This window comes from Bubalus bubalis, chromosome 11 (genome assembly GCF_019923935.1).
Source record: "Bubalus bubalis isolate 160015118507 breed Murrah chromosome 11, NDDB_SH_1, whole genome shotgun sequence".
Lineage (NCBI taxonomy): Eukaryota > Metazoa > Chordata > Mammalia > Artiodactyla > Bovidae > Bubalus > Bubalus bubalis.
The window spans coordinates 78,088,988-78,103,799 of record NC_059167.1 but is presented as its reverse complement, the minus strand read 5'-3'; the positions used below and the strand labels follow the sequence as shown (position 1 = coordinate 78,103,799).

Genomic DNA, 14,812 nt, shown 5'->3' with positions numbered 1-14,812 from the left:
AATGGCAAGATAGGTGGTCTATAAACCCAACAACCATCTCCTCCCTCAAAATTGTACTATATTGTAATATATCATGTGTCACCCGTTATGTAAAGGAACAGTATGGGTGGTGGAAAAGTTATGCTCAAATATGGATAGCAGATATTTTTTGTATGCAATATAGGCAATATACTAAAACACTGAAAGTTGTGTTGGAATAAATACCTTTTCAAATAAAAGCATGCAAAGCTGTAGCTTTTAAATGTAGAGACAGCCTGCTCAGAAATATCTAAATTGATAGTGGGGAAATATCAGAACCTGAGATCGCAAAATGCACTGAATTAGAGATGCAGCCTTTAGAGGGAATGTCTTCTGTTGGGACTGTGGATGGAATCTACCAGAACATTTTGATCTCATTCTTCCTTACTTTTGGATTTCTATTTCCTTTTTTCTTTCTTTCTTTTTTTTTTTTCTGGAACTATTTCAGAAATAAAAGTGACTTTGTAGTTCAGCATAAAGGTATTCTAACCACAGGGTAACTCATTCTTTTTAACAGGAAATGAATATTTAAACATTCAAAAAAGAGAGAGAATGGAAGTATGTCATTTTTCCTATTTCTTTGGCACATCAGTGGAAAACACTTTTCCCTTTCCTTCTCCCAGAAAGGACAGCTGTTTTCAGTTGAAGCAGCCCCCTCCAGTGACTGAGTAATTGAACTGCAGAACTAAACCCAGGCCAAAAGTCCACAAGTATGGCTCAGTGGTAAACAGTCTGCCTGCCAGTGGAGAAGATGCAGGAGATGCAGGTTTAGCCTCTGAGTCGGGAAGATCCCCTGGAAGAGGAAATGGCAATGCACTCCAGTATTCTTGCCTGAAGAATGCCATGGACAAAGGACCCTGGCAGTCTACAACAGTTCATGGGGTCTCAAAAAGTTGGACACGACTGAGCACTATAGTACTACTGTATAATCTCTTAAATGGGGGCTTCCCAGATGGCTTAGCAGTAAGAATCTGCCTGCCAGTGTAGGAGATGCAAGAGACATGGGTTCGATCCCTGGACCAGGAAGATACCCTGTAGAAGGAAATGACAACCCACTCCAGTATCCTTATGGACTGTAGACCACCAGGCTCCTCTGCCCATGGGATTTCCCAAACTCGAATACTTCTGAGCATGCAACCTTTTGGAAAGCTCAAATTTGAAGGTAAAAGAAGTAACCTAATTGTTCATTAACAGAGGAGTGTATAAAGAAGACGTGGTGTATATCGACAATGAAATATTTCCCAGCCATTAAAAAGAATGAAATAATGCCATCTGTAGCAACATGGATGGACCTAGAGAGTTTCATACTGAGTGAAGTCAGACAGAGAAATATCATATGGCATCCCTTGTATGTGAGATCTAAAAAGAAATGATACAAATGAACTTACTTACAAAACAGAACAAGACTCACAGACTTATGTAATCAGGGGAAAAGGGTAGTTAGGGAATTTGGGATGGTCATATATACACTGTTATATTTAAAATGGATAACCAACAAGGACCTATTGTAGTACATGGAACTCTGCTCAACATTACGTGGATGGGAGGGGAACTGGGGGAGAATGGATACATGTACATGTATGCCTGAGCCCCTCACTGCTCACCTGAAACTATCACAACATTGTTAATCAACTCTACCTCAATACTAAACCAAAAGTTCAAAAGAAAAAAAAAATCTTAGTTGTAAAACCTTTGTACTCACCTGTGTTTGCTTAGCCATAAATTATTTTTGACTGTTTTATTTCAGTAAAACCCCTATTATGATTCTCCATTGTTGACATCTCTTTCATTTTTCCATTTGTCTTTAACCTTCCCATATTTAAAGGTTACTTCAAAAGTCCACATAATTCAAGCATTTATAAGAGAGGTTGTTACAGTCTGGAAACTCAAGAATGTTTCCTGAGTGAATAGTTGAATCTTTATTCATGAATTTAGTGAAAGAAAGAAATTGTGCTGAGCCACTATTCTGAAAACAATTTTCCAATTTTATGGAAAGCGTGTTAAACAAAAAGACTCTAACAGGATAATAAAGGGTTATAATTATGGGCAAGTTCAACAATAGGGAAAAAACATTCAAAATCTAAGATGGAGGAAAATTATATTTAAGACATGGGAGTAAACATCATGGTAATCATGCTTCATTCATTTAACAAATATTCATAAGTATTCACTGGGAGCCTGTTCTGTGGCAAATCACACACACACACACACACACACACACGTAAGCCAACAAGCACTACTAATGAAAATATAAGAACAAATAAAAATGAATTATTTAAAGTAAGTATGAATGTATTAGTTCAGTGTCTGCCTGGAATGTGGGAGACCCAGGTTCTTCCCAGGAGAATCTCATGGAGGGAGGAGCCTGGTAGGCTACAGTCCATGGGGTCACAAAGAGTCAGACACGACTGAGTGACTTCACTTTCACTTTCATTATATTAGCAAAAAGCAGAAGAAAAGCAATTACTAGTACATTTTTTGTTTGTTGGGTTCTTCGCCTTTGTTTTTAGAAGATGGTAAAAACCACTACCAAGCATCCTTTAAAACAATACTAAAAGACAAAAATTACTCTGTATGACCATGAGGAATCTAAAAATGTATTCTTGCCTATTGGCTCTTTTCAGAGTTCTTAAATTTATAGGATTATATCTCTAAGACCATATGAGATGAAGTTATCTTCCTTTGCTTGATGAAAACCAAAATAATGCCCATAACTTACTTTCAGAAAATCCAGATGACTTGATGAAAGGCTAATACCTCTATATGATGAATACTTTTAACAGTCCAGAAATGGAAGAGAAATTCCTGACTCTAATAAAGAGTATCAATGAAAATATCAAAAATCAATATTAGTCTCTAAAGAATCACAAACAAGACAGGTAGACTATCACTGCTTATATTCACTGTCTTCCTGCAGAGCCTGGCATCAAACCGGGAAAGGCAGTAATATGTATTAAGGCTGAAAAGGGAGAAATAAACCATTTTTATTCATAGGTGCATGTAGAAGATGCAAAGGAGTCTATAAGCAAACTACAAGAGCTAGAACTAATAGGGGAATTAATACAGTCACTGCTGCTACTGCTGCTGCTAAGTCGCTTCAGTCGTGTCCGACTCTGTGCGACCCCAGAGATGGCAGCCCACCAGGCTCCCCCATCCCTGGGATTCTGAACACTGGAATGGGTTGCCATTTCCTTCGCCAATACATGAAAGTGAAAAGTGAAAGTGAAGTCGCTCAGTCGTGTCCTACTCTTCGCGACCTCATGGACTGCAGCCCACCAGGCTCCTCCATCCACGGGATTTTCCAGGCAAGAATACTGGAGTGGGTTGCCATTGCCTTCTCTGATACAGTCACTAAACACAAATATAAATTTTATTTCTAGATACTAATGAAATCATTAGAAAGTGAAATTTAAATTTCATTTATTAAATACATGGGAATTAATTTAACACAAGGTATACAGTCCTCTACCCCCCCCCCCAAAAAAATAGACAGGATCTACATAAAAGGGAATAACATGACTCCATATATCAAGATGTAAATTGTCCAAAATGAATCCATAAATTCAACGCAAACCCAATCTAACTATTAGCAATGTTTTTTGGTAGATGTTGAGAAGCTAATTCTATAAGTCTGGTGGAAATTCAAAGACCTAAAATAAACCTTGAAAAAGAAGAAAGTTTGAATTGCATTTCCAGATATCAAAATGTATATGAAGCCCCAGTAATTAGGACAGAATGTTCTGTTGGAAAGAGGATAAAATAAAGATGAGTAAGCAGGATCAAATCCAAAAATAGGTCCATATGTATACATCATCAATTGATTTTCTCCAAAACTGTCTATGCAATTCTATGGGGAAAAAGATGGTCTTTCTGGGATAATAGCTAGTGTCAGTTGCTCAGTCATGTCTGAGTATGTCTGATTCTTTGTGATGCTATGAACTGTAACTAGTCAGCCTCTGTCCATGTGATTCTCCAGGCAAGAATACTGGAGTGGGTTGTCATGCCCTTCTCCAAGGGATCTTCCTGACCCAGGGATTGAACCCAGGTCTCCCACATTGCAGGCAGACTCTTTACCGTCTCAGCCACCTGGGAAGCCCCCACTTGTGCTGCTACCACACAAACACTAGAATGTGCTCTCAGTGATATCTTATTGTGGTTTTAATTGCATTTCTGGCAACTGGCTATTTGCATCTTTTGAAAGTACCTTGACTCCTTCCTCATAACATAAAAAAATTAACTCTAGATGGATACAAGATCTAAATGTGATCAATGAAACTATAAAACTTCTTAAAAATACAGGAGAATTTCTTAATAAGTTTGACAGCTTAGATTCCTTCAAAAGCACACATACAAACCTAATCAGAAAAGGAAAAATATTAAATTTCCCTCTTTCAAAATGAAATTTATCTGTTCCCCAAACACACCACCTAGAGAATGAAAACACACATTATAGACTGGGTTAAAATATTTGTGTTATGTATATCTGATAAGGGCTTCCCAGGTGGCTCAGTGGGTAAAGAATCTGCCTGAAATGCAGGAGATACAGGAGACGTGGGTTCAATCCCTGGCTTGGGAAGATCCCCTGGAGGAGGGCAGGACAACCCACTCCAGTATTCTTGCCTGGAGAATCCCCATGGACACAGAAGCCTGGCAGGCTACTGTCCATAGGGTGGCAAAGAGTAGGATATGACTGAAGTGGACTGAGTGCGTATGCATGCACGTATCTGATAAACAACTTGAATACAGAATTACAAACATGCCTATACATTTTACAATGGTAAAAATAAATAATCTACAACCTAAAAATACATAAGCAAATGATGCAAAGTGAAACTTCTTAAAAGAAATCACCCAAATGGCCAATAAGCTTAGGAAAATGTGTTCAACACCATTCAGTTCAGTCCAGTTCAGTCTCTCAGTCGTGTCCGACTCTTTGCGACACCATTAATCACAGCATGCCAAGCCTCCCTGTCCATCACCAACTCCCAGAGTTCACTCAAACTCATGTCCATCGAGTCAGTGATGCCATCCAGCCATCTCATCCTCTGTCGTCCCCTTCTCCTCCTGCCCCCAATCCCTCCCAGCATCAAGGTCTTTTCCAATGAGTCAACTCTTCCCATGAGGTGGCCAAAATATTGGAGTTTCAGCTTTAACATCAGTCCTTCCAATGAACACCCAGGACTGATCTCCTTTAGGACAGACTGGTTGGATCTCTTTGCAGTCCAAGGGACTCTCAACAGTCTTATCCAACACCACAGTTCAAAAGCATCGATTCTTCTGCATTCAGCTTTCTTCACAGTCCAACTCTCACACCCATACATGACTATTGGAAAAACCATAGCCTTGACTAGACAGACCTTTGTTGGAAAAGTAATGTCTCTGCTTTTTAATATGCTGTCTAGGTTGGTCATGACTTTCCTTCCAAGGAGTAAGCATCTTTTAATTTCATGGCTGCAATCACCATCTGTAGTAATTTTGGAGACCCCCAAAATAAAGTCTGATACTGTTTCCACTGTTTCCCCATCTATTTCCCATGAAGTGGTGGGACCGGATGCCATGATCTTCGTTTTCTGAATGTTGAGCTTTAAGCCAACTTTTTCACTCTCCTCTTTCACCTTCATCAAGAGGCTTTTTAGTTCCTCTTCAGTTTCTGCCATAAGGGTGGTGTCATCTGCATATCTGAGGTTATTGATATTTCTCCCGGCAATCTTCATTCCAGCCCAGCGTTTCTCATGATGTACTCTGCATAGAAGTTAAATAAGCAGGGTGACAATATACAGCCTTGACATACTCCTTTTCCTATTTGGAACCAGTCTGTTGTTCCATGTCCAGTTCTAACTGTTGCTTCCTGAGCTGCATACAGGTTTCTCAAGAGGCAGGTCAGGTGATCTGGTATTCCCATCTCTCAGAATTTTCCACAGTGTATTGTGATCCACACAGTCAAAGGCTTTGGCATAGTCAATAAAGCAGAAATAGATGTTTTTCTGGAACTCTCCTGCTTTTTCTATGATCCAGCGATGTCAACACCATTACTCATCAACAAATGTAAATTAAATCCACCTTGTGCTCCTTCTCTCCTCCCTGAGTCACTCAGTTTTGTCCAACTCTTTGCAACCCCGTGGACTGTAGTTTGCCAGGCCCCTCTATTCATGGAATTCTCCAGGTAAGAATACTGGAGTGGGTTGTCATTCCCTTCTCCAGAGGATCTTCCAGACCCAGGATCTAACTCAAGTCTCCCACACTGCAGGCAGAACTGACTCAGCCACCTGGGAAGCCCCCACCTTGTGCTGCTACCACACACACACTAGACTGTGCTCTTAGTGATATCTTATTGTGGTTTTTTTATTGTATTTCTCCAATGATTTATGATGTTGAATATATTTTATATGCTTATTTGCTATCTGTATACTTCTGTGGTGAAATAGCTCTTTGCCCATGGTCTAAGTGAAATGTTTGCCTTATTTAAATACTGTTAAGATTTGAGAGTTATTTATATATTCTAAATATTACTTCTTTGTGGAATATATGGTTTCCAAATAATAGTTTTTCACAGTTGGTAGCTTGTCTTTTTATGCTCTTACAATTGTTTTGCAGGGCAAAAGATCTTAATTTTGAAGTCTAGTTTGTCATTTTAAAAAAATTTTATAGACTGTTGTTTTGTTGTCAAGTCCAAAGGCTCTTGGCCCATACACATATCAAACTTTTGTCCTGTATTTTTTCCTAAAATTTTTTGTTTTGCATTTAAGTCTGTGATCCATTTTAAAGAATGTATGTATGAAATGTGAGACCTGAATCAAGGTTAATTTTTCCTGCCAATGGATTTCAACTGTCTCCAACACTATCTGTTGAAAGGATTATCCTTCTTCTATTGAATTTATTTGGTGCTTTGCCAGAAAAGGTCAGTTGGGTATATTTGTGTGGATCTATTTATGGGTTCTCTGTTCATTTCCACTGAACTGTGTGTTTATCCCTGCACCAGTACCAAATAACCTCAATGACTCTAGCCTGAAATCAGATTGACCGATTGTTCTGACTTCTTATTTCTGCAAGATTTTAAAAATTATTCCAGTATCTCTCCCTGTACATATAAATTTTAGAATAATCTTGCCTGTATTTGTTTTTTAAAATCCTGATGGATTTTAGCAAGAGTTTTATAACATGTGTATATAAATTTGGAGAGACCTGTCATGTTTACTGCTTTGAAACTTCCAGTTTGCAAACTCATGATGTCTCTTCATCTGTCTTCTTTAATTTCTTTCATCAGTGTTGTGTAGTTTTCAGCTTAAAAATTCTGTACATGTTTTCTGTACAAAAAAGACCACTCAGGGTCTTTTTTCAAGTCATTATAAATGGTATTATACTTTTAATTTTGAGGCCCACATGTCCATTGCTAATATGTAGAGATAAAATTGATTACATACATTTATCTTATTTCCTATGGTGCTGAACTCAATAGGCCTGAGAGTTTTGGGGGGTATGTTCTTTGAGATTTTCTATATAGATAATCATATTGCCTGGCATTTTCACTTCTTTTCTGGCCCAAGACTGTCTTTACATCTGCTTTCTTTATTGCACTGGCTCTGGCCTTTAGCTCAGTGCTGAAGGAGAGGGATGAGTGGATGTGCTTGCCTTGTTCCCAGTCTTAGGGAAACATACACAGTCTTTTGTTAGTAAGCATACTGCTAACTATGGAGGAACTTCCCCACTCTGCCTGTGTTTCTCAAAGTCTTCACCATAGTTGACTGTTGAATTTTGGCAAAATTTATTCTACATAGATTAATATGATGTAATTTTTCTTCTTTTATCCTGTTAATATGGTGAATTTCATCAACTGATTTTCAACTTGAAGTAATGTGCATCCTTGAAAAAAATCCATTTGTGCTTGGTATATTACTCTTTTAATATAGATGAATTTTACTTGCTAATATTTTTAAGAAACTTTATGTCTGTATTCATGAAATATGTTTCTCTGCAGTTTTCTGTTATGACCTTTGTCTGATTTCAATTTCAGGGGAACACTAGCTTCATAAAATGAGTGATGAATTCTTTTCTCCTTTTTTTTTCTGGAAGAAATAGAGTATAATTCATGCTAATACTTCAAAAGAATTATCTAGTAATACTGTCTGAGTCCAGGGATTTTTTTTTTAATTAAAAATTCAATTTCTTCATAGATATGGTGACATCAGCTTTCTCTGGCCCCTGCTCGGAGGAGAGATGAGGAGGAGCGACCCCTGGAGCCCAAGTGAGGTTTGGGGACAGACAGCAGGTGCTTCCAGAGCACTGTGCCCCGCACAGAAGTAGGTTCCTACATCTGAGAGCTGGGCAGCCGTGAGGTGTAGGGAGCCCTGCTTTCTGGTCTCTCCAAGCCGACCTGTCAGTCTCTGCTCCGTCTTCACTTCTCCACCCTTATTTAATATCATCAAGAGGACAGGACTTTCCCCAGGCCTCTGCTTGTACCACTGTAAGCTGCTTAAAATGCTTGAGGAATTGCAGTACGTGGTGAAGTTCTCTCCTTCTTGTAGAGGCAAGAATTGAGGAATTTGACTTATCTGTTGTCCGTTCACTTCTGTTGAGAAAACAGTGAGAAGTATCAGAGAAAGTAATCAGATGTCTATTCTCTCAGCTCCAACGGTCTCTCATTCTTCTTGTGTATTTTTCTCCTTCTTTCCATGTCTCCCTGCCCAACACCCTCCATCTTTCCACTTTTTCGTTTCTGAGTTTCTCTCAACATCCTGCTCTCTATCAGAAAATCTCATTCTTACAGTTTCCTGCAGATAGTATTTCACTGTGCAGAATTCTCTGGAAGCAATCAGGGAAACCCCAAACTCACGTGGTATTTGCATCCATAAGATCAACACTGGTGCTATGAGCAGCATTTCCCTTTTCTCCCTCATCAGAAAGAGTTGCTGAATCTGCCTCCTCCTAAAGGGTTTCCCTTGTATAAGCTTTTCTAGCCCCACACACGTTTCTGTGGTCTACACTGCCTTTTGCAAAGAAAAAAGAAAGGAGTAACTTCCATTTGAGACAGCCAATCAGACTTACCCCTATTTTACTCACACATCTTAAAAAGCAGGGTGGGTTTGCGGATGCTGCCCCGCTGTGGCTGGATCTAAAATTGCTGACTTTATAACCAATTCTTCGTAGAATGCTTTCTAATTTAAGTGGTATATATGTTTGTCAAAGCTTGAAAAGAAAGAGTTTACTCAAGCTGATATTGTTTGGGGAGGAACAATTTGCCTTTTAAAATGGGATTTTTTTTTAATTTAAAACTAGGGCATCAGGAGAAACAATGGAAACTGTGAGAGACTTTATTTTAGGGGGCTCCAGAATCACTGCAGATGGTGTCTGCAGCCATGAAATTAAAAGACCTTTGCTCCTTGGAAGCAAAGCTATGACCAACCTAGACAGCATATTAAAAAGCAGAGACATTACTTTGCCAACAAAGGTCCATCTAGTCAAAGCTATGGTTTTTCCAGTAGTCATGTATGGATGTGAGAGTTGGACTATAAAGAAAGCTGAGTGCCAAAGAATTGATGCTTTTGAACTGTGGTGTTGGAGAAGACTCTTGAGCAAGGACTCTTGAGCTTGGACTGCAAGGATATCCAACCAGTCAATCCTAAAGGAAATCAGTCCTGAATATTCATTGGAAGGACTGATGCTGAAGCAAAACTCCAATACTTTGGCCACCTGATGGGAAGAGCTAACTCATTGGAAAACATCTTGATGCTGGGAAAGATTGAAGGTGGGAAGAGAAGGGGATGACAGAGGATGAGATGGTTGGATGGCATCACCAACTCGATGGACATGAATTTGAGTAAGCTCCAGGTGTTGGTGATGGACAGGGAAGATTGGCGTGCTGCAGTCCATGGGGTCACAAAGAGTCGGATGTGACTGAGCAACTGAACTGAACTGAACTGAAGGCATCAGGAGGAAATAAAATGTTTCATTTCGCATTTCCAGTTTCATCAGAATTATACATGTGTGTCTCTGCATGTACTAATAGAATGTATTAGATCATAGACAGTTGAAGAAGTATAGAAAAGACTCATAATTTATTGTTAGACAACCTAAGATCATGAAATGGAAGATAATAAGTACCTATTTTTCTGTTGTCATACAGATTATTCTGGTTGTGAATTATACAATTTGGAGCTCATATTTATTGTCCCACTGTGTTACTGTACCACATATTAGTGATTTTTAAAAATCAGTATAATTTGACAGGAAGCCTTATCTATCAGATATGACTTTCTCTAAGACTGCCTTAAGCAAAACTCTCAGATAGAATACATTTGTATGGCTCCACAGAATTTCTCGCTTATCACAGCACTTACCAGCCCATAGTATGATCTGTTAAATGAGGGGGCTGGCCTCATGATCTACAGGGTGCGTACTGGATCACCTGCAAGAACTGAGCTGTCCTATTCAGCAGCTACTAGCCACATGAGGCTACTTAAATTTAAATTAATTCAACTTAAATAATATAAAAATTGTAGTTCCTCAATCATACTGGCCATATAACAAGGGCTAAGTACCCACACCTGACCATAGGCTATCAAATAGTGCAGATATAGGGCGTTTCCACAATCTCATAAAGTTCCACTGAATGGTGATTCTCTACAATGTAGGGTCTATGAAAACAAGGAACTTTGCCTGTTTGGTGTCACAATTAAAGGCCTAGATACGTGGTATGCACTTAATAAGTGTTTGTATATTAACATCACCATGTTCCCAGAAACTACTTGAATACCTGATAAATAGTAGATACTCAAGTATTTGTAGTATAACAAATAAATAGATGTGTCTGCATGTGTGAGTGAAGAAGATGATGGCATCCCACTCCAGTACTCTTGCCTGGAAAATCCCACGGACAGAGGAGCCTGGTAGGCTGTAGTCCATGGGGTCCCTAAGAGTCGGACACGACTGAGCGACTTCACTTTCACTTTTCACTTTCATGCACTGGAAAAGGAAATGGCAACCCACTCCAGTGTTCTTGCCTGGAGAATCCCAGGGATGGCGGAGCCTGGTGGGCTGCCATCTATGGGGTCGCACAGAGTCAGACACGACTGAAGCGACTTAGCAGCAGCGGCGGCAGCAGCATGTGTGAGAGCTTGAACTCAAAATATTTCAAAGATCAGTTTAAAAACACCCTTCCATGACTGTAATCTGGAGTTGCTTGTAGCTATTTAGAAATGTTGCTTTTGGAAAATTGTGGTAAAACTCCAGTTCTGTCATAACAATTTATCACAGATTTGATGGCTGTTAAAAGAAAGAGTGGTTCCCTTACAATCTGGAAGGGCTTCCTTGGTAGCTCAGTTGGTAAAGAATCTGCCTGCAGTGCAGGAGGCCTGAGTTCAATCTCTGGGTTGGGAAGATTCCTTGGATAAGGAAATGGCAACCCACTCAGTATTCTTGCCTGGAAAATCCCATGGACAGAGGAGCCTGGTGGGCTACAGTCCATGGGGCTGCAAGAGTCTTAGCGACTAAACCAATCTGGAGGCCAGAAATCTGAGACAAGGTGTCAACAGAAACATACTCCTTCCGAATGTTCTACAGGGGAGTTCTTCAGTGCCTCTTCTAGCTTTAGGTGACTCCAAGTGTTCCTTCACTTGTGACTGTATATCTCCAACCTCCTCCTCCATCGAGAAGACCTCACAAGGCTTTCTCACCTGTGTGTTTCTTAAAAGAAAAAGTGTCACTGGATTTAGGCCCTACCTGAATAGTCCAGGATGACCTAATCTTTCTATCCTTAACTTTGTTTACTTTTACAAACTCTCCTTGTCCAAATAAGTCACATTCACAGTTTCTGTGATTAGGATGTGGTCTTATCATTTGGGAGCCAGCTGTCCATCCCACTATAGGGTTTTTAATGTCTTTGCAGAATGTCATGAAAATACATGAATGACATATATTTTTATGTCACTGACATAAAATTGACATATATTTTATGTCTTTTAATGTCATGAAAATATATGAATGACAGAAATCTCAACATTTCTTTCAGAGTCAAAAATGAATCTGAATCTGGATTACTGCATAATATGGAAAGAGAGAGAGAAGCAAGTTTAGGATGGCTGGAAAATGAAAATACCATGAGATAACAAAGTTTTTTGAAATGCACGCTGTTGGGACAACTTTTTCTTCTCAGGCATGTGGGATTTGGACACCAAAATGAAGACAAATCTAGCAATGCTATGTTAATGAAGGCTTCTGCACCATCCTAAAAGAGCAAGGGGTCTGGAGGGCACTTGGGGTTGCTTTTAAAGTTCCCTGATCTTCATGCAGATCAGGAGCCCTGCTGCAGTTTACACAGAAGGATGCAAACCAAGACAGAATGGTCACCCACTGGAGAAGGTTGCCCTTTCCCAACGCACACCATTATATTTACTGTATGCTATCTCTGGATCTTGGGGTGAGAAATAGACATTTGCTAAATGAAGAGAAAGAGACCTAGCTTTGCTTTGGTCTATGGACAAAAAGGGATCTCAACATGCTTAGTAGGAAATGACTCTGCAGAATACATGTGTAAGATAGTCCTTATTTGCTAATATTCTTGTCAAAGCAATTTTAAAAGAGGACCAGATAGAAGAATATTTATGATAAACTGTTACAATTATTATCCTATGAGATTTTAGATAAGAAACAATGCAGCCTGAACTGATCATGAATAATTAATACGCATGTTCATTTTCACAATTACATGAAAAATTCATTCTAGCCAAAGAGGACAACATCTGTAAAGTCTCTGAATTAGGAAAGAGCTTAATATGTCTATAAATGGTTAGAATTTTAAAGTGGTTGATGTACATTAGGGAGTATGTGGTGGAAAAGAGAGAATGAGAAAACTAGAAGTAATTTAGGGGAAAACTGTACGTTGTCTTTATATCTTAATATAGAATTTTATCTTTATATCTTCTAATGGTTCCTCATTACCCAAAGTTGAACAGGAAGTGATACGATTATATATACATTTTATAATAACTCTATGGTCATGTACAGTTCAGTTCAGTTCAGTCGCTCAGTCGTGTCGACTCTTTGCTACCCCATGAACGGCAGCACACCAGGCCTCCCTGTCCATCACCAACTCATGGATTCCAACCAAACCCATGACAATTGAGTCAGTGATGCCATCCAACCATCTCATCCTCTGCCATCCCCTTCTCCTCCTGCCCTCAATCTTTCCAAGCATCGGGGTCTTTTCAAATCAGTCTGCTCTTCCCATCAGGTGGCCAAAGTACTGGAGTTTCAGATTCAACATCAGTTCTTCCAATGAACACCCAGGACTGATCTCCTTTAGGATGGACTGGTTGGATCTCCTCGCAGTCTAAGGGACTCTAAAGAGTCTTCTCCAACACCACAGTTCAAAAGTATCAATTCTTTGGCGCTCAGCTTTCTTCATAGTCCAACTTTCACACTCATACATGACTACTGGAAAAACCATAACCTTGACTAGATGGACCTTTGTTGGCAAAGTAATGTCTCTGCTTTTGAATATGCTGTCTAGGTTGATCATAACTTTCCTTCCAAGGAGTAACTGTCTTTTAACTTCATGGCTGCAAACACCATCTGCAGTGATTTTGGAGCCCAGAAAAATAAAGCCTGACACTGTTTCCACTCTTTCCCAATCTATTTGCCATGAAGTGATGGGTCCGGATGCCATGATCTTCGTTTTCTGAATGTTGAGCTTTAGGCCAACTTTGTCACTCTCCTCTTTCACTTTCATCAAGAGGCTTTTTAGTTCTTCTTCACTTTCTGCCATAAGGGCGGTGTCATCTGCATATCTGAGGTTATTGATATTTCTCCCGCAATCCTGATTCCAGCTTGTGCTTCCTCCAACCCAGAATTTCCCATGATGTACTCTGCATATAAGTTAAATAAGCAGGGTGACAATATACAGCCTTGACATACTCCTTTTCCTATTTGGAACCAGTCTGTTGTTCCATGTCCAGTTCTAAGTGTTGCTTCCTGACCTGCATACAGGTGTCTCAAGAGGCAGGTCAGGTGGTCTGGTATTCCCATCTCTTGAAGAATTTTCCACAGTTTATTGTGATCCACAGTCAAAGGCTTTGGCATAGTCAATAAAGCAGAAATAGATGTTTTTCTGGAACTCTCTTGCTTTTTCCATGATCCAGCGGATGTTGGCAATTTGATCTCTGGTTCCTCTGCCTTTTCTAAAACCAACTTGAACATCTGGAAGTTCACGGTTCACGTATTGTTGAAGCCTGGCTTGGAAAATTTTGAGCATTACTTTACTAGCATGTGAGATGAGTGCAATTGTGCAGTAGGTTGAGCATTCTTTGGCATTGCCTGTCTTTGGGATTGGAATGAAAACTGACCTTTTCCAGTCCTGTGGCCACTGCTGAGTTTTCCAAATTCGCTGGCATATTGACTGCAGCACTTTCACAGCATCATCTCTCAGGATTTGAAATAGCTCAACTGGTATTCCATCATCTCTACTAGCTTTGTTCATAGTAATGCTTCCTAAGGCCCACTTGACTTCTCATTCCAAGATGTCTGGCTCTAGGTGAGTGATCACACCATCATGATTATCTGGGTCATGAAGAGCTTTTTTGTACAGTTCTTCTGTGTATTCTTACCACCTCTTCTTAATATTTTCTGCTTCTGTTAAGTCCCTACAATTTCTGTCCTTTATTGTGCCCATCTTTGCATGAAATGTTCCCTTGGTATCTCTAGTTTTCTTGAAAAGATCTCTAGTCTTTCCCATTCTGTTGTTTTCCTCTATTTCTTTGCACTGATCACTGAGGAAGGCTTTCTTATCTCTCCTTGCTATTCT

General features: G+C 39.6%; 1 gene segment (V, D, J or C); it reads right to left on the bottom strand.

The window, feature by feature from the left end:
* Window positions 1-8,183: 8,183 nt before the first annotated feature.
* On the bottom strand, window positions 8,184-8,982 carry LOC102390638. The segment is given in 2 exon segments: window positions 8,184-8,584; window positions 8,849-8,982. Coding segments are annotated over 2 exon segments (465 nt in total).
* Window positions 8,983-14,812: the final 5,830 nt, after the last annotated feature.